Raw genomic sequence first — 21,773 nt, 5'->3', positions numbered from 1 at the left:
GTGACGGCGCGGCCCGGCGCGGCCGCACCCCCGCCCCGCGGTGCCGGCGGCGGCGGCCATGCTGCGGCCCAAGGCCCTGACGCAGGTGCTCAGCCAGGCCAACACCGGCGGCGTCCAGAGCACGCTGTGAGTGCGGGGGGCCGGGTGGGGGGCGCCTTTCCCCGAGCGGGCACCGCGGGCAGCGAGCGCTCCGTGATGCGGGGTGACGCCCCTGAGGGGAGATGCTTTCCCTGCCCGGGAATGGTTCCCTCGTACCGACCCCGGTGGATACTGCCGCTGTCCGTGCCCCGGGGATGCTGCCCCTGCCCGGAGATGCTGCCTGCCCCAGACCCTAACCGTGCTCCTGTCCATGTCCCTGAACCTGCCTCGGCCGTGCCGCCCCTGTCCCTGCACCGGGGGATGCTCCCTGCTCCTGTCCTGGGAATGCTGTCCGTACCCAAGGATGCTGCCTGCTTTTCCCCAGCCCCTGCCCCTGCCTGGGGATGCTCCTTGCCTCTGCCCCTGCCCAGGGATGCTCCTGCCCCTGTCCCTGCACTGGAGGATGCTCCTGCCCCTGCCCTGGGAATGCTTCCCCTGCCCAAGGATGCTGCCTACTTTTCCCCTGCCTCTGCCCAGAGATTCTCCTTGCCGTTGCTCCTGCCCCTGCCCAGGGATGTTCCTTGCCCTTGCCCCTGCCCAGGGATGCTGCCTGCCCCTGCCCAGCGTTGCACCTTGCCCTTGCTCCTGCCCCTGCCCAGGGATGCTCGCTGTCCCTACCTGGGGAAGGTGAGGGGCCCTTCCAGGAGCAAGCATGAGACTGAGACCACACACCCTGCATGGAGCTGGGCTGCAGATGGTGCTGGCACTGTGCACAGTGTGTGGGGCTCCTGGTGCCTGGTGCACAGTGCAAGGGCCAGGCACAAAGCTGGGGCTGTGCGCAGTGTTTGTCCCCCAGGCTCATGCCCAGCCTGTGGCAGGTCCTGCTGCTTCACCAGACAGATCCTGCCCTGCTCGGGCCTGGGGACACTGCAGAACTTTCTGGCTTTGAAGCCCCCAAACCCCTGCGGAGTGGGAGTGTGTTGGGAGCAGTGCTTGGGACTGGGTGGGAGGGTTTGTTCTTCCCTTGGTGCTGAAAGTGTTCTGCTGTTAGAGGCATCAGTTTGCCCTGCTGTGTCCTTGCCAGGCTGCTGAACAACGAGGGCTCCTTGCTTGCCTACTCTGGCTATGGGGACACTGATGCCAGGGTCACTGCAGCCATCGCCAGCAACATCTGGGTGGCCTACGACAAAAACGGGCACCAGGCCTTCAATGAGGACAACCTGAAATTCATCCTCATGGACTGCATGGTATGTGGGGCTGGAGCCTGCCCTGCCCTCCCTGGGGCCGTGCCCGTGGTGCCAGGGCCCTGCTGGGGCTCCAGGCCGAGCTGGGGTGCCATGGGTGCTGTTTCTCCCCGGGCAGGAGGGGCGAGTGGCCATCACACGGGTGGCAAACCTGCTGCTCTGCATGTACGCCAAGGAGACGGTCGGGTTTGGGATGCTGAAAGCCAAGGTAAGGGCTGGGGAGGCTGCAGGGCTGCATCCCTGCTCTGGTGTGGGGAGGAGCTGTTGAACAGCATTGGGATGGAAGGGCTGGAGGAAGCTGCCTGGGACACTCTGCACCTTGCAGAGACTCCTCTGTCTCCCTTCCCCCCGGTGACACCTTTTCAAGGTTCTAAACTGAAATATAAATTACAATAAACAAGCGAGCAGTGGGCACATGTGTTGCAAAACCCACCTGAGCGTGTCTCATGCCATTCTCTGCTTGCAGGCACAGGCACTGGTCCAGTACCTGGAGGAGCCACTCACACAGGTGGCTGCATCGTGAGCAGGCAGTGGAGAGCTCTGACAGCATCACCATCACCACCGTGGGCTGGGCATGAGAGGCCCCACGGGCATCCCAGAGCTCCAGTGTGGTCTGAAAAATAATGTGGCAGGAATCCAGAATCTGGGGTGAATAAAGTGTGTTTGATGCTTGTGTCCATTGTGTCTGTTGTTGGGGGAGCTGAGGGGTTACACAGCCAGACTGGGCTGTCTTGGTTTCAAAAGGAATTCAAACAATTCCTTGTTTGCTAAGGAATGCAGGAGCTTCTTCTGAAATGGAAAATGTAAACCACATTTCCCACATTTTTTCCAAATTGCTATAAATTTTAAATTAAGGGGCTTTCAGGCAAAAATATGGGAGCAGGGAATAACAGTTCCCTTTAATAGGGAAGAAAATAAAAAGAACACAGTAAACTAAAACAACACTGCCAGAGTCAGAACACCACCTGACACCCTGTTGGTCAGGGTGTTGGCAGCAGTCCCATTGGAAATGTGGCTGCAGTCCTCCTGCAGTGCCAGGGGTGGTTCTGTTGGAGCAGGGATCCTGTAGAAAAGGTGTAGTCTTCCTCTAAAGATCCAGGGGAAGAGAGCTGCTGTTCCTCTGGTAAATCCAGTAGAGAAAAGCCATGCTGGTATCCCAGAATCTCCACTTTATATCGGGGTAGAATGCTTGGCTCTTCCCTCTGGGCTCACATCTCACACTGGGATGCTGTAGTTCTTATCAGTCATGCAGTGATATTCAATAGCCTGTTATCAGCAGATGTCTCCCCAGTTGTGGAAGAGATAAGGAACACTGCCCACTTAACAGAAGACAGCTGCCACACAGATGGGAAATAGAATACAATTAGTTTGACAATCCAGGACAGTGGTCAGTGTTTGGGAGGTGCCCATCGCCCTGGGGAAAGACAAGAGGTTGTTGTCAAAGGAGGGGGGTTCCGACAGAGCCGAGCCCCGGCACAGCCCTGCTGGTCACCCTGGGCTAGCTGGGGGTGCTGGGGGCTCCTTCCCATCCCTATTTCCCTGCCTTTCACACGATGGCAGCAGAGGCGAGGGAACATCCGGAGCGGCGGGAGCCGGGCTGGGCGGGGGCACAGCTCCTGGCACAGCTGCCCTCGCTGCCATGCCATCCCTACCCCACAGTGCCCCGCTGTGCCTTTGCTGCCACCGCTGCCCGCGATGCCATCGCACCCGTCCGCTCCCCGTGCTGCCCTCCCGGCCGTGCCACCCTCCCCGTGTCCTGCCCTCGCACCCTCCCTGTCACTACAGGACACGACACGACACGGCGCGCACGCACTGCTGTTCTCAAGGCAAAAAAAGGGACGTTTATTTTCTGACTCCAACATTTACAGATTTCCAAAAGCGACAGTGGATTGGAGGGTGACAGTGCCACCTCTCCAACGACACCGGACAATGCAACAGTCCGTCAAATTTCTCCTCCTCCATAAAAGAATGCAAAACAATGAGTTACTTACAGAAAGTGAGAAAGTTCGTTACAAGAATGTAAACATCAGAAGGCTTGGAAAAATCTTAAAAAATCTGGGCGACACCCTCCCTGCCGCGCTGCCCGTGATGCCCTCTGTGTCCTGTGCGGGCTGCCCGTGGGCATCCTCCGTGCCCACGGTGCCCGTGCTGTTGGTACTGCCCTCTGTGCCCACGCTGTCGGTGCTGCCCTGCCACCCTCCGTGCCCACGCTGCCCGTGCTGTCCGTGATGCCCTCCATGCTCACGCTGCCCGTGTTGCCGGGGCTGCTCGTGCCGTCGGTGCTGCCCTGGCACCCTCCATGCTCACGCTGCCCGTGCTGTCGGTGCTGCCCGTGATGCCCTCCGTGCCCATGGTGTTGGTGCTGCCCTGACACCCTCCATGCTCACGCTGCCCATGCTGTCGGTGCTGCCCGTGATGCCCTCCGTGCCCACGGTGTTGGTGCTGTCCTAGCACCCTCCACGCTCACGCTGCCCATGCTGTCGGTGCTGCCCGTGATGCCCTCCGTGCCCACGGTGTTGGTGCTGTCCTAGCACCCTCCATGCTGACGCTGCTCGTGCTGTCGGTGCTGCCCGTGATGCCCTCCGTGCCCACGGTGTTGGTGCTGCCCTGGCACCCTCCATGCTCACGCTGCTCGTGCTGTCGGTGCTGCCCGTGATGCCCTCCGTGCCCACGGTGTTGGTGCTGCCCTGGCACCCTCCATGCTGACGCTGCCCGTGCTGTCGGTGCTGCCCGTGCTGTCGGTGCTGCCCTCGCCGCCCCAGCCTGCCCGCACTCCGGATCGGTCCCTGGCTCCTCCTCCCGCCGCCCCGTGACCGTCCCAGGGGTGACATTACCTGCCCAACCTGCGCTGCGACACCCGGTCCCACCCCTTGAGTCAAGCGGCCGCGCTGTCGCCAGCTCGGCCTCTCCCTGCCCGCTGTCCCGGACCCTCCGCTGCCCCGGACCCCCCTCTCGCTCCCGGCACAGAGGAAGCTCCGGTGGCTCCGTGCGCTCCCTCGGTGCCTCCGCCCGCCCGGTGCTCGGGGCTCGGCAGCGGGAAGGAGGAAAGGCAAAGGCAGGGCGGCCCTGCAGGGCGGGTGGCGGCCGGGGCGACATGGGCAGCGCCGAGGAGGATTATAACTTTGTCTTCAAGGGTGAGTCCTGCTCTCGGTGTGATCCCACTTCCCCAAAAGGAGGGGAGCAGAAATCCAGGGGCTGCGGGGAGGGGACGTGGGTTCCCTTTCCCCAAGGGTGGCTGTGCCCTGAGCTGGCACCGTGTTGATGATTCCCTGCAGCTGTGGTGGGCACCGGGAGCTACGGAGGGGGCAGGCAGTGAGGCCAGCCAGGGCTGGTGAGCAGCAGAAAGGTCCACAGGGACCCGGGGAGATCCACACTCACCCCAAGGCTGAAGGTGTGCAGTGCCAGGCAAATTGCTGTTATGGGATAGGGCGGGTGTGGAAACTGGGGCTGAGTGTGTGAGACAAATGCCATGAGAGCCTGTAACCCCTGAGAGCAGTGGGCATTGAAATGTCATTTCCTGCAGCGACCTGGGCAGTGGCACATGCTGAGGACATGGGGGTCAGAGCTGAGCTGCAGAAATGGGGGCACAGCCTCACACCTCCCATGCTGAGCTCCTTGGGCCCACCTGGTCACTGCCAGGTGCTGGTGGCTGGACTCTGCTTGGGCTCAGTGCCCCCTTTGGGCAAGTGGGCACAGACAGGGTCTGGTGTGCCACCTGTCCTGGGTGACCCAGGGCTCACCAACATCCTCGCCCTGCTCCTGCTGCCCAGCAGATATGACCCCCCTGACCAGCACTAGGGAGCACAGCTGGGCTCCCACGGGGACCCTGTTTGCTGAAGGAGTGACCCCATCAGGGGTTAAACCCACACAGCTGCCCGGGCTGGGGCACCCAACAAAGTGAGCAATGCCCGTGCAACCAGTGCTGGTAGCTGGGGCAGCACAGTGAGATTGATTTCCTTCCTTCCTTCCTTCCTTCCTTCCTTCCTTCCTTCCTTCCTTCCTTCCTTCCTTCCTTCCTTCCTTCCTTCCTTCCTTCCTTCCTTCCTTCCTTCCTTCCTTCCTTCCTTCCTTCCTTCCTTCCTTCCTTCCTTCCTTCCTTCCTTCCTTCCTTCCTTCCTTCCTTCCTTCCTTCCTTCCTTCCTTCCTTCCTTCCTTCCTTCCTTCCTTCCTTCCTTCCTTCCTTCCTTCTCCTTCTCCTTCTCCTTCTCCTTCTCCTTCTCCTTACCCCCACAGTTGTGCTGATTGGTGAGTCGGGAGTGGGCAAGACAAACCTGCTGTCTCGTTTCACCCGCAACGAGTTCAACCACGACAGCCGCACCACCATCGGCGTGGAGTTCTCCACGCGCACCATCCTGGTGGGAGACGCCGCGGTCAAGGCTCAGATCTGGGACACGGCGGGGCTGGAGCGCTACCGCGCCATCACCTCCGCGTAAGGACCTCAGAGCCGGCCCTGCTGGGGCTTGGCTGCAGCCCCACGGGTGACAATGGGTGCTGGGGGAGGGGATCTGGAGCAGGGAATGATGGTGGGGGTCTCTCACAGGTATTACCGGGGGGCTGTGGGTGCTCTGGTGGTGTTTGATATCACCAAGCACCAGACGTACGACGTGGTGGATCGCTGGCTGAAGGAGCTCTACGACCACGCTGAGGCCAGCATCGTTGTCATGCTGGTGGGGAACAAGACCGACCTCGCACAGGCTCGAGAGGTGCCCATGGAGGAGGCCAAAATGTTTGCAGGTACAGGCTGGAACTCCCCCGCAGGGCTGGGGGCTTGAGAACCTCCCCAACAGTGTGGACCTGCACCTCTAAAGGTGCTCCAGATTGGAGCCATGGCACCTGAACGCCTCCAAAGGTGCTCCAGATTGGAGCCATGGCACCTGAACACCTCTAAAGGTGCTCCAGATGGGAGCCATGGCACCTGAACACCTCTAAAAGTGCTCCAGAATGGAGCCATGGCACCTGAACACCTCTAAAGGTGCTCCAGATGGGAGCCATGGCACCTGAACACCTCTAAAGGTGCTCCAGATTGGAGCCATGGCACCTGAACGCCTCTAAAGGTGCTCCAGATTGGAGCCATGGCACCTGAACGCCTCTAAAGGTGCTCCAGATGGGCGCCATGGCACCTGAACGCCTCCAAAGGTGCTCCAGATTGGAGCCATGGCACCTGAACGCCTCCAAAGGTACTCCAGGTTGGAGCCATGGCACCTGAACACCTCCAAAGGTGCTCCAGATTGGAGCCATGGCACCTGAACACCTCTAAAGGTGCTCCAGAATGGAGCCATGGGGCTGAACACCTCCAAAGGTGCTCCAGATTGGAGCCATGGCACCTGAACAAATCTAAAGGTGCTCCAGATTGGAGCCATGGCACCTGAACACCTCTAAAGGTGCTCCAGGTTGGAGCCATGGGGCTGAACACCTCCAAAGGTGCTCCAGATTGGAGCCATGGGGCTGAACACCTCTAAAGGTGCTCCAGAATGGAGCCATGGCACCTGAACACCTCTAAAGGTGCTCCAGATGGGAGCCATGGCACCTGAACACCTCTAAAGGTGCTCCAGATTGGAGCCATGGGGCTGAACACCTCCAAAGGTGCTCCAGGTTGGAGCCATGGCACCTGAACACCTCTAAAGGTGCTCCAGATTGGAGCCATGGGGCTGAACACCTCCAAAGGCGCTCCAGATTGGAGTCATGGCACCTGAACACCTCTAAAGGTGCTCCAGATTGGAGCCATGGGGTCAGCATCATCTCAGGGGTCTCCTCTCCTTGCAGACAACAACGGGCTGCTGTTTGTGGAGACCTCGGCGCTGGACTCCACCAATGTTGAGGAAGCATTCGAGACCATCCTGAAGGGTACAGGCGCTGCTGCTGTGCTGCAGCAGGTCCCAGGGGTGCAGGGCTGGGCAGATGATGTGCAGCACTTCTCTCCCTGCTCCACTTGAGCTATTTGGGGCTATTTTCATGAGGTCTTTTGGTGTTGCCTCTCTGTCTGCTTTGGTTTTCAGCCTTTGGTGCTGGGCGTTTCACTCCCCACACCCGAAGCTTTGTTCTCACGGCCCCTGGGCGTCCCTGAAGCCCCAGGAGCTGCTTCTCCCCCATAATCTCCAGTCTCCTTCCTGTTGTCCTGGGCTCATGACTTGGTGTCTCCAGCATCCTGCCAAACCGGCTGGGGGGACCTGGGGGGCCAAGGATGGAGTCCAAGAGCAGCTCTTCAGGAATGCAGCATCCAGGCAGTGAGGTGTGCTGTGCCATGCAGTGCTGTCCCATGCCATGCCGTGCTGTTCCATGCCATGCTGAGCCGTGCCAAGCCATGCAGTGCTGTTCCATGCCATGCCATGCTGAGCCAGCCTGGCCCAGTGAGCTGCCAGCCCCAGCACAGGGTGAAGCACTAATCCCAGGTTGGGCAAGAGGAAATGGCCCAAGCACAGGGTGTTCCCCAAGCGCTGCAGGGATGCAGGCCCTGTCCCTTGTTGTCTTTATCTTATTGCAAAAGTTCCATGCATCCTCGGTGATTGCTCATGGGCAGCTCCTCACAGCCCTGCCAGCAAACTCCAGCTGTCTTCTCGACCATCTAACCCACTCTTTTATAGCACTCATCCTTATCGTGGCCTATTAAGAGCAGGCCTGTTCCTAACCTTTGGTAATTAGCACAGCTCCAACTCCTCCGAGATGAGGATGAGATTCCCTTCTGCACTATTTCTTACATTCTATCCCTCGCCCCTTGTCACCCCTGTGCTGTGCAGAGGCGAAGGGGAGCCACCAGCACACCCAGCAGTGGGGGCTGCAGGCTTGAAGCTGTCCCTGCATCCCCAGGGGGCTTTGCCTGACACACAGACCCCCCCTCCCCAGCACTTCTTCTTTTGCAGAAATCTTCCACAAAGTGCAGAAGCAGAAGCAGAGGAGCAGCCAGAGCAACACGGTGTCACTTGCCAGTGAGAGCCCTGCGAGCACAGCCCCAGCACAGGCAGAGAGGCGCCCGTGCTGCGTGGCCCTCTGAGCACCCCAGCACGTCCCCAGGGACCCCCACAAGCCCGGGACACACCAGTGGCCCCCAGCACCAGCTGGTGCCACCCTGCCCGCAGTGCCACCCCTGTCCTGGCGCAGTGGGGTCCAGCAGCCTGGACAGGGAGGGGTTAAATTGTGCCATAAACAGCGAGAAGCCGCAGTTCCAGGAGCTCTGTTGCATTTTTGCTGGGCCCCGATTAGCATCACCATTGTCACCAATTGTTTCAGCCCTTCTGGACCTGCAGGGCAAAATGACCAGGACACCCTCTGGGGAAGGAGCCAGGAGGTTCTGGGCAGGGTCGTGCCAGCAACAGGAGCATCTCTGATTATCTGTGGCTCCTGTAGGGCCACCCTGTGCCCTGCACGGAGATGAGGCTGCCCTGCAGGTGTCTGTCCCACCAGGGACTGCTCTGGGGTGTGAAGTGGCAGCGCTCAGCCCTTGGCTGTCCCGGCAGGGCCCGGTGCCACGGGGCAGGGAGCAGCTCCGTGTCCAGCAGGGGCGTGACACAACCATTAAAGGACTTGTGAAATGCAGGTTTACTGAGCTGGAATTCCTGCGTGTTTGCGCTCCACGCCCTGGGGCTCCCCACCTTCATAATGTGCTGAATGAAGATCGTGGCCTCCAAAGCTGCCCGACTGGATGCCAAGGCTCCCCTGTGCCCCCTCCTACCCCGATGCTATGGCCCCTGTGCCCCCCTACCCCGATGCTATGGCCCCTGTGCCCCCTCCTACCCCGATGCCATGGCCCCTGTGCCCCCTCCCACCCTAAAGCTGGGCTCATCCTGTGCCCCCTCTCCCACCCTAAAGCCGTGCCCCCTGTGCCCCTTCCCACCCTAAAGCTGTGCCCCCTCCCACACTAAAGCCGTGCCCCCTGTGCCCACTTTCCCCCTGAAACTGGGCTCATCCTGTGCCCCCTCCCACCCTAAAGCCATGCCCCCTCTCCCACCCTAAAGCCGTGCCCCCCGTGCCCCTTCCCACCCTAAACCCGTGTCCCCCGTGCCCCCTCCCCACGCAGCCTTTCCCAGTTTAGCTCCCCCGTTTGATCTTTATCAGTTCAGACAATGACGCAGCCTCTGCCGGCTATCTGAAACCCCTCGGAACGGGGATAATTCCTGCTGGATTCTCGTGTTTTTTCACTGGATTTCCCTTTGCACCAGCCGCGCTCCGTGTCACACGCGGGCTCTGCGCGGGGCGCGCTGTCCCCATCAGGAGCGCACACAGGCGCTGCCGTGTCCCTGCCCCCTCACCTGGCCCAGGTGAGCACACCTGAGTGTGACGGGCAGCCCTGGCCGCCAATGGGCGCGGAGCAGGAAAGGCTGTGGCCACCAATGGGTGCCTGGGGACAGCCCCTGGCCGGGCTGGGAAGGGCCGGAAATCCCAGTTGGCCCAGTGGGAGCGGGGCTGTGGAGCTGGGAGAGATGCGGGGCAAGGACGATGAGTACGATTATCTCTTCAAAGGTGGGTCTGCTGCCCGTGCCCGCCGTGCCCGTGCCAGTTCTGAGCCCGCTGCGGGCAGCCCTGGTGTGGGGCGGGAGCTGGAGCTGGGATAGAACACTGAGCCCCCAGTTCATGGGATGGGGAACTGGGGCTTGGACTGGGGTAGAGCACTGAGTCCCCAGTTCATGGGATGGGGAACTGGGGCTTGGACTGGGATAGAACACTCAGCTCCCAGTTCGTGGTGGGGGCTTGGACTGGGGTAGAGCACTCAGCCCCCAGTTCATGGGATGGGGAACTGGGGCTTGGACTGGGATAGAACACTCAGCTCCCAGTTCGTGGTGGGGGCTTGGACTGGGATAGAATACTCAATTCCCAGTCCAGGGGATGGGGAACTGGGGCTTGGACTGGGATGGAACACTCAGCCCCCAGTTCATGGGATGGGGAACTGGGGCTTGTACTGGGATAGAACACTCAGCTCCCAGTTTATGGTATGGGGGGCTTGGACTGGGATAGAACACTCAATTCCCAGTTTACGGGGTGGGCTTGTACTGGGATAGAACACTCAGCTCCCAGTCCAGGGGATGGGGAGGGGGGCTTGTACTGGGATAGAACACTCAATTCCCAGTTCACAGGACGGGAGGGGGGGGCTTGCTGTGGTGTCTCACTGTGCTGTGCAGGAGGGTGGGTGCTGCTGAGGCTGAGGTGGTCAGAGGGTTTGCTAGAGCTGCTCCTTTTTGGGTGGGTTTGTGGTCCCGATGCTCATCACAGCTGCTCTTGGCTCCTGAGGAGGGGGCTGCAGCCCCAGCCCGAGTGTGCAGTGCCCTGGAGGGTGGCTGTGACCACAGCAGGGTGGCTGTGGAAGGGTGGCCAGGGCAGGATGGCTGTGACTGTGGCCAGGGCAGGGTGGCCGTGGCCAGGACAGGGTGGCTGTGACCATGGCAGGGTGGCTGTGACTGTGGCAGGGTGGCTGTGACCGTGGTTGTGACTGTGGCCAGGACAGGGTGGCCGTGGGCAGGACAGGGTGGCTGTGACCAGGGCAGGATGGCAGGGTGGCCGTGGATGTGGTCCATGGCAAGGTGGCTGTGACCATGGCAGGGTGCTGGGGAGGGCTGCTCCGTGGGACTCTGTGGGTGCTGTGTCAGGCCCTGAGCGCCCATGGGTGCTCTGCTCTGCGGCGCTGGGTGAAGGGAGCCCAGCTGAGAGCTGAGTGATCTCCCCCAGGAGAGGAACCCCTGCTGCTCCCCAGCATCCAGGGACCCTTCCTGGTGCTGGTCATGCTCTGACCTCTCTGCTGTGCCCAGGAAGGGTGGGGGACAGGGACAGGCTCTTGGAGACATGACATTGGCATTTCTGCCCGGTGCCCCCATCCCTGTGCATGCCATGCACTCTGCTGTGGCCAAAGCAGTGCTGGGGAAGCGAAGGGACATCTTGGCAATGCCACAGCTGCCTCCTGAGCTGTAAAATCCAGGCTGTGAGCTCACCTGTGAGTCAGCCTACCCACTCAGGCCTGCCTGCAAGGCCCTGAGTAATTCCAGCCAGCACAGGACGTAATTCCAGCCAGCCACGCTCTGGTAGCCCCTGGCTCCCTGCACACCTCCCCTGGCTGCTGCCCAGGAAAATCCTCCTGCCTGGAGTCACTCTGGCACCTGAGATGGGGGAAACTCTGATGCTGAGTGGTGCCTGCAGTGGGGCGCCCAGGCAGGAGCTGCTCCAGCTGCTTTGTTCTGCATTTCCCACCCGTTGCTGTGCCAGCTGCGTGGCTCTGAGGGGCCTTCAGCTCATGGCCCTTGTGTGTCTGTCCATCCCCTGTTGTTCTTCCCCTGGGAGCAGCTCACCACAGGCTCTTCATCCCCTCCTGGCTCTCAGGGTGTCCCATCCCACTGATACCTCTGCTGTGTGTGACCAGGTCTGAGGATGAGGGAAGAGACGAGGATCTGACTCCGTGTTTCAGAAGGCTTGATTGATTATTTTATGATATATATTACATTAAAACTATACTAAAAGAATAGAAGAAAGGATTTCATCAGAAGGCTGGCTAAGAATAGAAAAAGAAAGAATGAGTAACAAAACCTTGTGGCTCAGACTCTCTGTCCGAGCCAGCTGACTGTGATTGGCCATTAATTAGAAACAACCACATGAGACCAATCTCAGATCCACCTGTTGCATTCCACAGCAGCAGATAACCATTGTTTACATTTTGTTCCTGAGGCCTCCCAGCTTCTCAGGAGGAAAAACCCTAAGGAAAGGATTTTTCATAAAATGTGTCTGTGGCTTTGTGCCAAGGTCTCTGAGCCCCCAGCAAGGGGCTGGAGCCCTCCAGGGAACCCAGAGGAGTTTCCTGGGTTCTGACCATGGTGGTCTCTGGAGTCCTTAAAAGAACAGGAGAACTCAGTTTTCAGTGCCAGGGCAGCTCATCCCTTCCAAAGCTGGAGCAAAGTCAAATGGAAATGCAATGTTTAGGGGCTTGGATTAGTGCTCCCAGGGTGCAGCAGCTCTCCCCCATGAGAAAAGGGAGATTCTCACAGCTGGAAGCAGCATCATCCCCAGTTCCACTGAGGTGGGAGCATCAGCAAAGCACAACGCGCATCCCAGCTGTGCAGTGTCCCCTCCTGTGCTGCTGCAGGGGCTCAGGGCGGCTGAGGAGCAGCTCTGGCCATGGCTGCTCCTCACACCCTTCCCTGGGGCCCTGTGAGGAGCTCCAGGCTGTTTCCATCCCTGCAGTGAGGACACAAAGTGCCAAATGCTTTTGTGCCTGGCTTAGGGGGTGCTGCTGCAGCTCCTGGAGCCATTCAGGCTCAGGGACAGGGGGCTCATCACCCCCACAGGCTGCAGCACCCACCCTGCACCCCTGGCGTGCCCAAAGCCCTGGGGCATGGTGGCACTGCCAGGATGGGCACTGTGGCAGTTGGGCTGGGGAAGCAGCAATTTCCTGTTGGTAAAAAACCAAGCTCGCATCAAAACTTCGGAGCTGGGAAAGTGCTAACGAACGTGGCCTGCATTTCCTGCTGCTTGTCCAGGGCAGTCCAGGCTGCCGTGGTGCTCTCAGACCTCCCTGCAGTGGCAGCAGCTGAGAATTCTCCCCAGCAGCTGGGAAAAGGGTGAGGGATGTGGCCGTGTTCACAGGGGTCTGAGGATGAGGGAAGAGATGAGGATCTGACTCCGTGTTTCAGAAGGCTTGATTTATTATTTTATGATATATATTATATTAAAACTGTACTAAAAGAATAGAAGAAAGGATTTCATCAGAAGGCTGGCTAAGAATAGAAAAAGAAGGAATGAATAACAGAGTCTGAGCCAGCTGACTGTGATTGGCCATTAATTAGAAACAACCACACGAGACCAATCCCAGATGCACCTGTTGCATTCCACAGCAGCAGATAACTATTGTTTACATTTTGTTCCTGAGGTCTCTCGGCTTCTCAGGAGGAAAAATCCTAAGGAAAGGATTTTTCATAAGAGATGTCTGTGACATGGGGGAGATTCTGCCCCTCTCCTCCACTTTGGTGGGGTCTCCCAGCACAGGAAAGGTGTGGAGCTCCTTGAAGAAGTTGAGGAGGTCACAGAGATGCTCCAAGGGCTGAGCCAGGCTGGGGGAGCTGGGAATATTCAGCCTGCAGAAGAAAAGGCTCTGGAAATACCTCAGAGGCCCTTCCAGTGCCAAAGGGGCTCCAAGGGAGCTGGAGAGGGACTTTGGATGAGGGATGGAGTGACAGGACAATCGGGAATGGCTTCCCACTGCCAGAGGGCAGGGTTGGGTGGGATATTGGGAGGGAATTCTTGGCTGTGAGGGTGGTGAGGCCCTGGCACAGAGAAGCTGTGCCTGCCTCATCCCTGGAAATGTCCTAGGCCAGGCTGGACAGGGCTTGGAGCAACCTGGGATAGTAAACCAAGGGGTGGGACAAGATGAGCTTTACAGTCCCGCCCACCCCAAGCACTCTGTGATGCAGTGGAGGAGCTGCCCTTGGCTCCTTCACTGGCTGTCCTGAGCTCTTCCAGCTTCCCCCAGTGATCCCACAGAGCTGCTGGGTTTCCTGCTGGGTTTCCTGGCACCAGCCTGAGGGTTTTGTCAGCTGCACTGGTGTAGGAGGCTTTGCACCATGCAGGGGAGCTACATCTACGAGCTGGAGCTGAGGGAAGGAGTCATCCAGGCCATGGGGCTGCTGCTTCCCCAGCCCAGCTGCCACAGTGCCCATCCTGGCAGTGCCACCATGCCCCAGGGCAGGCTCCAGAGGGCTTTGGGTACCCCAGGGGTGCAGGGTGGGTGCTGCAGCCTGTGGGGGTGATGAGCCCCCTGTCCCTGAGCCTGAATGGCTCCAGGAGCTGCAGCAGCACCCCCTAAGCCAGGCACAAAAGCATTTGGCACTTTCTGTCCTCACTGCAGGGATGGAAACAGCCTGGAGCTCCTCACAGGGCCCCAGGGAAGGGTGTGAGGGGCAGCCATGGCCAGAGCTGCTCCTCAGCCACCCTGAGCCCCTGCAGCAGCACAGGAGGGGACACTGCACAGCTGGGAGGTGCATTGTGCTTTGCTGATGCTCCCACCTCAGTGGAACTGGGGATGGTGCTGCTTCCAGCTGTGACAATCTCCCTTTTCTCACGGGGGAGAGCTGCTGCACCCTGGGAGCACTGATCCAAGCCCCTGAACGTTGCATTTCCATTTGACTTTGCTCCAGCTTTGGAAGGGATGAGCTGCCCTGGCATTGAAAACTGAGTTCTCCTGTTCTTTTCAGGACTCCAGAGACCACCATGGTCAGAACCCAGGAAACTCCTCTGGGTGTCCTGGAGGGCTCCAGCCCCTTGCTGGGGGCTCAGAGACCTTGGCACAAAGCCACAGACCCCTGCACCTTTCATTTTAACCTATGGAGAAAATCACCAACTTTATATGAGGATTTACAAGTCATGAGAGTTTATGAAGAATGATAGTTAGTTTGTCACAGGGTGAAAATGTAGGATTTTGGGGTTTTTGGAATGGGGGCTTCAGAAGCCAAGATGGAGGGATTTGGGAGTGCCCTCCTGTCCCATGAACTGGGAATTGAGTTGGGAACTGGGGAGATGTGTCCCACAGGTGGGTGAAGTGTCTGAGTGCACCTGGGCAATCAGCAGGATAGGCAGTGAAGGAATTAAAAAATAACTTAAAAATTAAAACCAAAACCTGTTGAGTCATAAACTCAACAAACTAGACTGGGGAGGTGCGTGATAAAGCTCCTCCAGAGCCTGTTTCACCAGGTTTTACAGGAACCAAGCCTGATCTGGGACAGGCACAAAGTGCATTTAACCCACACCCAGGGACTTCCCAGCTCATGGGCAGCAGCAGAGGAGGAGGATGCTCCCTTTCCAACCATGTCTAAAAGTCCTGCAGAGTGCCCTCAGGGCTGGAGGGCACTCAGGGTTGGCAAGAGGAGCCCCAGCTCTGCCTGGCTCTGCCTGCACACTCCTGGCCCTGCTTTTCTGCCCATTTTGGGTACATCAGTGCAGATCATCAGTGCTTTCCCATCCCCCATGGGGAGGGAAGGGGGAAAGGAGGGGACAGTTTGGCGTTCCTTTAGTTAAATTTTATAACAATGGTTTTTCAGGCCGTAGATCTCGGAGAGAGGAATTTATGATAGAATTTGTTTTATTTTTAGGGTTGGCTTTTGTCTTAGGAGGGTTGCATCCAACCCCTCCACTTCTGGTAACTTCCCAGTGCTGTCAGGGATTTTCTCAAGGGGATTTACAGGCAGCAGTGACGCTGCTGGGAGGGATGGAGGCAGCTCCTCCTGCATGAGATGGAGATGTGGGGATAGATGGGGGATTCCCATCCCTGCCAGGCTGTGGGATGTGGGTTCCCCTTGCCTGGCAGAGCTGACCCTGTGTTTGTGCCCACCCAGTTGTGCTCATCGGGGACTCGGGGGTGGGCAAGAGCAACCTGCTGTCCCGCTTCACCCGCAACGAGTTCAACCTGGAGAGCAAGAGCACCATCGGGGTGGAGTTTGCCACCAGGAGCATCCAGGTGTGTGGTGGTGTTTGTGTTTGCAGGTGTCCTGCGATGAGGGAAGAGATGAGAATGTTGACTCCATGTTCCAGAAGGCTTGATTTATTATATATATTGATTTATTGATATGTAAATTTACTGACATGTATTGATTTATGTATATATATATATATATAATGTATAATATACCCACACTATAAATATAAATATAAACATAAACATATAAATATTCTATATAAATATAACTATATTATATTTATATAAACAAAATATAACTATATTATATTTATATAAACATATATTTCTATAAATAATATAAATGTTATATAATAGATAAATATATATAATATATACAATATTTTATACATTATATTATGCATCATATTTATATAATATGTATATTTCTAATATAAATATCACATTATAAATATTATATAAATATTAGAGATTAATATGTGTATTTATTTCTAGTATATTTCTATTTAAATATATATATTTTATATATATTTAAATATGTATTTTATATATATTTATATATATAAGTATATATTTATATATATAAGTGTATATATAACTATATATATAGTTATATATATAATGATATTATATTATATTTAATGTTATATTTAATATATTATATTAAAACTATACTAAAAGAATAGAAGAAAGGATTTCATCAGAAGGCTGGCTAAGAATAGAAGAAGAAGAAATAACAAAGGTTTGTGTCTGACTGAGACAGTGCAAACAGCTGGACTGTGATTGGCCATTTATTAGAAACAACCACATGAGACCAATCACAGATGCACCTGTTGCATGGTCAGGTTCAGGGGGCAGTGCTTGGAGTGATGGGTGGTTTGCTAGAGGGGAGTTTATTGATACGAATGACAGAAGTTTGGGTTGGATAATTAAAGAGAAAGTGAGTCATGAAATGTGTGTGGGCCTGGGGTTTAGTTGAGGCAAATCATTAAACAGGGGGGAAACGATCTTTCTTTAGCTTAAAAGGCTAACAGCAGCAGATAATCATTGTTTGCATTTTGTTCCTGAGGCCTCTCAGCTTCTCAGGAGAAAAAAATCCTAAGGAAAGGATTTTTAATAAAACATATCTGTGACCTAGGTGGACAACAAGACAGTGAAGGCTCAGATCTGGGACACGGCCGGGCAGGAGCGTTACCGCGCCATCACCTCCGCGTGAGTCTCCTTCTTCCAGCTTGGAGCCCTTGTCTGGGGCCCTGCTGTGACCCTGTCCCCTCCCTGTGCCCCCCTGTCCCCAGGTGTGACCCTGTTCACAGGGGTCCCACAATGAGGGAAGAGATGAGCATCTGACTCCATGTTTCAGAAGGCTTGATTGATTATTTTATAATATATATTATACTAAAACTATACTAAAAGATTAGAAGAATTCATCAGAAGCTAGCTAAGAACAGAAAAAGAAACAATGATAACAAAAGCTTGGGTCTCAGACAGAGAGTCCGAACCAGCTGGCTGTGATTGGCCATTAATTAGAAACAACCACATGAGGCCAATCACAGATGCACCTGTTGCATTCCGCAGCAGCAGATAATCATTGTTTGCATTTTGCTCTTGAAGCCTCTTGTGGGAATCCACAAAATTAGAGGGTTTTGGGAAAGCTGCAAAAGGCAGGCCTCAGAGACAGCAGAACTGTGGTTAGAGCTAAGCAGCAGCCATGAGATTGGTCAGCAGAAAAATTATTTAAACTGTTGAAAAGCAAGGACAAATAGAACAACGGCCTGTGTATTAACTCAATATGCTTTTGCTTTGTGTGATTGGTCGAGAAGCTTATAAAGTAAGTTGTAACATTAAGTTCTTTGTCTGCTGCCTAAGATGTGAGCTGCTGGCATCTTCCCATTGCCATAACCATGCAATGAGAGTGATGCTGGAAAATAAAACAGCCCAAGGCACGTTCCACAGCAGCCCACATCCCATTTGTGATTCGTAAATAGCCCCCTGCCAGCCACACCTCTCAGCTTCTCAAAAGGAACCATGCTAAGGAAAGGATTTTTGATAAGAGATGTGTGTGACCCCCAGGTACTACCGAGGGGCAGTGGGGGCCCTGCTGGTCTATGACATTGCCAAGTACCTGACGTACGAGAACGCCGAGCGCTGGCTCAAGGAGCTGCAGGACCACGCCGATGCCAACATTGTCATCATGCTGGTGGGCAACAAGAGTGACCTGAGGCACCTGAGGGCCGTGCCCACCGACGAGGCCAGGAGCTTTGCAGGTATCTTCGTGTTGTCGTTACACTGCAAGGGTTCCATATTGCCAGAGTTTCGCACCTCCTTCACGTTTCTTGTGGGCAGCTCCTCTAGTGACTCTTCCTTGTCCTCACAGCAGCCAGCTGAGTCCAGTTTCCCTCAACCAACCAACCCTTTCTGTTATAACACTCTTCTTAAAATCAGGCCTGCTCCTAATCATTAATAATTAACCCAGCTGCAACTCTTTAGGGGGCCAGATTACTTTCTATACTACCTTTATTTACTTATATTCTATCCCCCTACATCTTCCCCCCCTCCTGTGCAGCCCCTCCTTGTGACCCCCCCCCAGCAAAGGGAAAAGCTGTGGCTCTTCCATGGAAAGAGATGGGAGCAGGGGCTGGGGGGGCTCTGGCCTTTGAGAAGCCCCAAGGAGGGGACAGGGGACACCAGGGATTTGGGGGCGAGGGCAGGGATGATGTGCACATGGTCCTTCTGCACAGCTCCCTGTGTGGGAGCCAGGGTCAGCACTGGGGACCCCCTCAAGGCCCCCCTGGCATAGTTTGGTCTTTCCCTGCTCCATTCCCACCTGGCTGGAGATCCTGGCACCCACCTGAGCTCACGCTGTTCTTGCAGAGAAGCATGGGCTGTCCTTCCTTGAGACATCCGCTCTGGATTCCACCAACGTGGAGACGGCTTTCCACAACATCCTCTCCGGTAAGGGGCAGCCAGGAAAGGCAGGGACAGGAGTGTGGAGATGGCTTTGGACGTTGTGGCCTCTCAGGACAAGCCCTGGGAGCCTGGGTGGGGTCTGGCTTGGAATCCTGCTGCCCTTCTTGGGGAGAGGTGGGCAGCTGTGTGTTTGTGCAGGGTGTGACCGTGTTCACAGGGGGATCTGAGGATGAGGGAAGAGATGAGGATCTGACTCCATGTTTCATGGGGCTTGATTTATTATTTTATGATATATATTACATTAAAACTATACTAAAACAATAGAAGAAAGAATTTCATTAGAAGGCCAGCTAAGAATAGAAGAAGAAGGAATTATAACAAAGACTTGTGGCTCAGGCTGTCTGTCTCAGCCAGCTCAGTGTGATTTGCCATTAATTAGAAACAATTAACACGGGCCAATCACAGATCCACCTGTTGCATTCCACAGCAGCAGATAACCATTGTTTACATTTTGTTCCTGAGGCCTCCCAGCTTCTCAGGAGGAAAAATCTTAAGGAAAGTATTTTCCATAAAAGACAGGAGGGAGCAGATCCCCCACTGAAATACTTATTTAAAGAACATTTTCCCTTTCCCTCTCTCTCTGGCAGAGATCTACCACATCGTGTCGCAGAGGCAGATCACAGGACAGCCAGAGTCCGAGTTTGGACCCTCCACCTCCATCGAGCCCATCCAGGTGCTGCCCACGCAGCAGGAGGCCAGGCAGGCACCGTGCTGCCAGAACATCTGAGCCCCTGGGCTGCCCCCACCGTGCCCCCCAGCTCCTGGTGGCATCCCCAGCCTGCAGCTCTGGGCAGGGCAGTGAGCTCTGCCTGCTGCTTGTGCACCATCCCCCTGCTCTTGTGCTGCTCTGCCCGTGTTTGTGTAGGACCGACAAAAACAGGGGGGAGGCAAAGCAGGAGGGTGTCCCCCCTCTCCCCATGCCATCCCCTGTGTCCCTGCTCCCTTCAGCCCTGCAGGCACACTCACTGGGTGGCACTGAGCAAGTCTGAACGCGCTGAGTCCCTGTTTGGTGACACCCTGGGTGTGGAGGGGACACTGGGTGCCTCCTTCTCCTGCCTGCTGAGGCCAGCAGTGATGTGTCCTGTGGTGCCCAGCCCTGTCCCTTCATCCCTGAGAGCTGGGAGTGCCTCTGGGGCCATCCAGGGAGGGCTGTGGGGGTGCCTCTGTGTTTCTGTGTGACCCCAGCCAAGGGAAAAGCTGTGACTCCCCCATGGAAAGAGATGGGAGCATGGGCTGGGGGGCTCTGGGGAGCCCCTAGGAGGGGACAGCAGGGATTTGGGGTGAGGGCAGGGATGATGTGCACATGGTCCCTCTGCACAGAACCCTGTGGGGCAGCCAGGATCAGCACTGGGGACCCCCTCGAGGTCCCCCCTGGCATAGTTTGGCCCTGCCCTGCTCCAGCGTTTGGCCACTGTGGCTGGGGACATGCCACCACTGCATGGGGAGCCTGCTGAGCAGGGTGACAGTGGCATTGCCCCCTGCCTGGGGGACAGCAGCCACCCCCAGGGTACTGGGACAGACCCTGCTGAGCCCCGTGCTGCTGTCAGGGTGATTGGCAGGTGTCAATCAAAGGGGTGAAGGTGGGAAGGCCAGCCCCATTGATCAGTACTGGGAATGTGGCCCCTGTCTGTGGGGTTTTGGGGGATCTTTCTCTCCACCGCTGCCCCCAGTGTCTGCATCTCACTTGGCCGTGCCAGTAGGATCCAGGCCGTGGCTCCCCCTTGGGGCATGAATTGTCAATGAAACAGAAATTGAGGCAAAATCCCCAAATAAAGCTGCTGTTGGAGCCTTTTCTCTCTCTGCCAGGTCTCTCCTTGAGGCAAGAGCAGTGGGGCTGCAGGGAAGCACCCACAGGCAATGGAGGGTGAGGAGGAGGAGGGCTGGGAGGAAGATATGGCCGTGTCCTGCTGGGAGGCCCGAGGGGAGAGCTTGAAATTCAGGATTAGAACAGGTTGGATCCTGCTGCCTGCACAGGGATGCACAAATGGGGTGCAGAAGCAGCCACACCATAGGGGTGCCCCTTTTTACCCACCCACTGCCCCTCCAGAGGCAGCCTGATCCCTGGGCTGGCTCTGCTGCACAACCCTGGCTCTGCCTGCAGCTCTGGGGGCTGTCCCAGGTTGGATGGTGCCTGTGCTTCACCCCATGCCCACCTCAGCTGGAAAAGCCCTGGGAACGTGCAGGGAAAAAAGTGGAAAAAAGTGCCAAGCACCACCTCCCTCCTCCCACACCATCTGCCCACAGCACAGTGCCAGGAGGTGATGTCAGCCCCAGGGGCTGGAGAGGTGGGCACAGAGGGCAGGGATGCTGCTCCACAAAGGGACAGGGCTGTGCCAAGCATCCCTCGGGCCCTACTGCCATGGGATGTGCCATCAGCCAGGGGCACAGGACTGGTGGGCCCATTTATGGACTCATGGAGGCACTTTTGGCCTCGGTAGCCCAGTTTTGTTCCAGGTTTTCCAGGTTTTGGGTAGTTTTTGCTGGGGTGGAGGAGTAGGAAGGGTGAAATGTGACACAGGGGTGGGACCTGCTATCCCCAGCTCTGGGAGAGGGAGCTGCCTTGGGAGGCTCCTCATCTCACAGGGGCTTTAATGAACCCCAAGAATTGCTGCCAAAAGCAGGGGGCTGGTGGGACACACAGGAGGGGTGGGCATGGAGGGCAGGGATGCTGCTCCACAAAGGGACAGGGCTGTGCCAAGCATCCCTCGGGCCCCACTGCCATGGGATGTGCCATCAGCCAGGGACACAGGGCTGGTGGGCTCATTTATGGACTCATGGAGGCACTTTTGGGCTTGGCAACAATTTTAATCCAGGCTTTCCAGTTTTTTGGGTGTTTTCTGCTGGGGTGGAGGAGTAGGAAGGGTAAAATGTGACACAGGGTTGGGACCTGCTATCCCCAGCTCTGGGAGAGGGAGCTGCCTTGGGAGGCTCCTCATCTCACAGGGGCTTTAATGAGCCCCAAGAATTGCTGCCACAAGCAGGGGGCTGGTGGGACACACAGGAGGGGTGGCAGAGGGAGGTCCAGCCCCACTGCCCTGGCCCTTCCTAAAGTGTGAACAGACACAAATCAAGAGCAGACACCAAGTTTCTTAAGTAATAATACTTTA

General features: G+C 56.5%; 3 protein-coding genes across 4 annotated transcripts; all 3 read left to right on the top strand.

Annotated features, from left to right (window-relative positions):
• Nucleotides 1–27: 27 nt before the first annotated feature.
• On the top strand, nt 28–1,997 carry LAMTOR2 (late endosomal/lysosomal adaptor, MAPK and MTOR activator 2). 2 transcript variants are annotated; one of them, XM_063176438.1, is made up of 4 exons: nt 28–126; nt 1,163–1,325; nt 1,441–1,530; nt 1,789–1,997. In XM_063176438.1, the coding sequence occupies exons 1-4, from the start codon at nt 59–61 to the stop codon at nt 1,843–1,845; spliced, it is 378 nt and encodes a 125-aa protein (XP_063032508.1). In that variant the 5' UTR covers nt 28–58; the 3' UTR covers nt 1,846–1,997. The 2 variants fall into 2 exon arrangements, with proteins under 2 accessions (XP_063032508.1, XP_063032509.1); XM_063176439.1 differs by lacking the exon at nt 1,441–1,530.
• Nucleotides 1,998–4,207: 2,210 nt separating this feature from the next.
• On the top strand, nt 4,208–8,834 carry RAB25 (RAB25, member RAS oncogene family). Its single transcript, XM_063176630.1, has 5 exons — nt 4,208–4,456; nt 5,556–5,751; nt 5,863–6,056; nt 7,086–7,166; nt 8,180–8,834. Exons 1-5 carry the CDS (start codon nt 4,417–4,419, stop codon nt 8,308–8,310), a joined length of 642 nt encoding a protein of 213 aa, XP_063032700.1. The 5' UTR covers nt 4,208–4,416; the 3' UTR covers nt 8,311–8,834.
• An 843-nt stretch (nt 8,835–9,677) lies between these two features.
• Nucleotides 9,678–20,458, top strand: LOC134429348 (ras-related protein Rab-11A-like). The gene is made up of 6 exons (XM_063176482.1): nt 9,678–9,776; nt 15,620–15,741; nt 16,838–16,911; nt 17,770–17,963; nt 18,571–18,651; nt 19,254–20,458. Exons 1-6 carry the CDS (start codon nt 9,737–9,739, stop codon nt 19,391–19,393), a joined length of 651 nt encoding a protein of 216 aa, XP_063032552.1. The 5' UTR covers nt 9,678–9,736; the 3' UTR covers nt 19,394–20,458.
• The last annotated feature ends 1,315 nt before the right edge of the window (nt 20,459–21,773 follow it).

Source organism: Melospiza melodia, chromosome 25, assembly GCF_035770615.1.
Source record: "Melospiza melodia melodia isolate bMelMel2 chromosome 25, bMelMel2.pri, whole genome shotgun sequence".
Taxonomy (NCBI): domain Eukaryota; kingdom Metazoa; phylum Chordata; class Aves; order Passeriformes; family Passerellidae; genus Melospiza; species Melospiza melodia.
The sequence above is the reverse complement of the archived record's forward strand: the minus strand, read 5'-3'. Positions and strand labels throughout refer to the sequence as shown.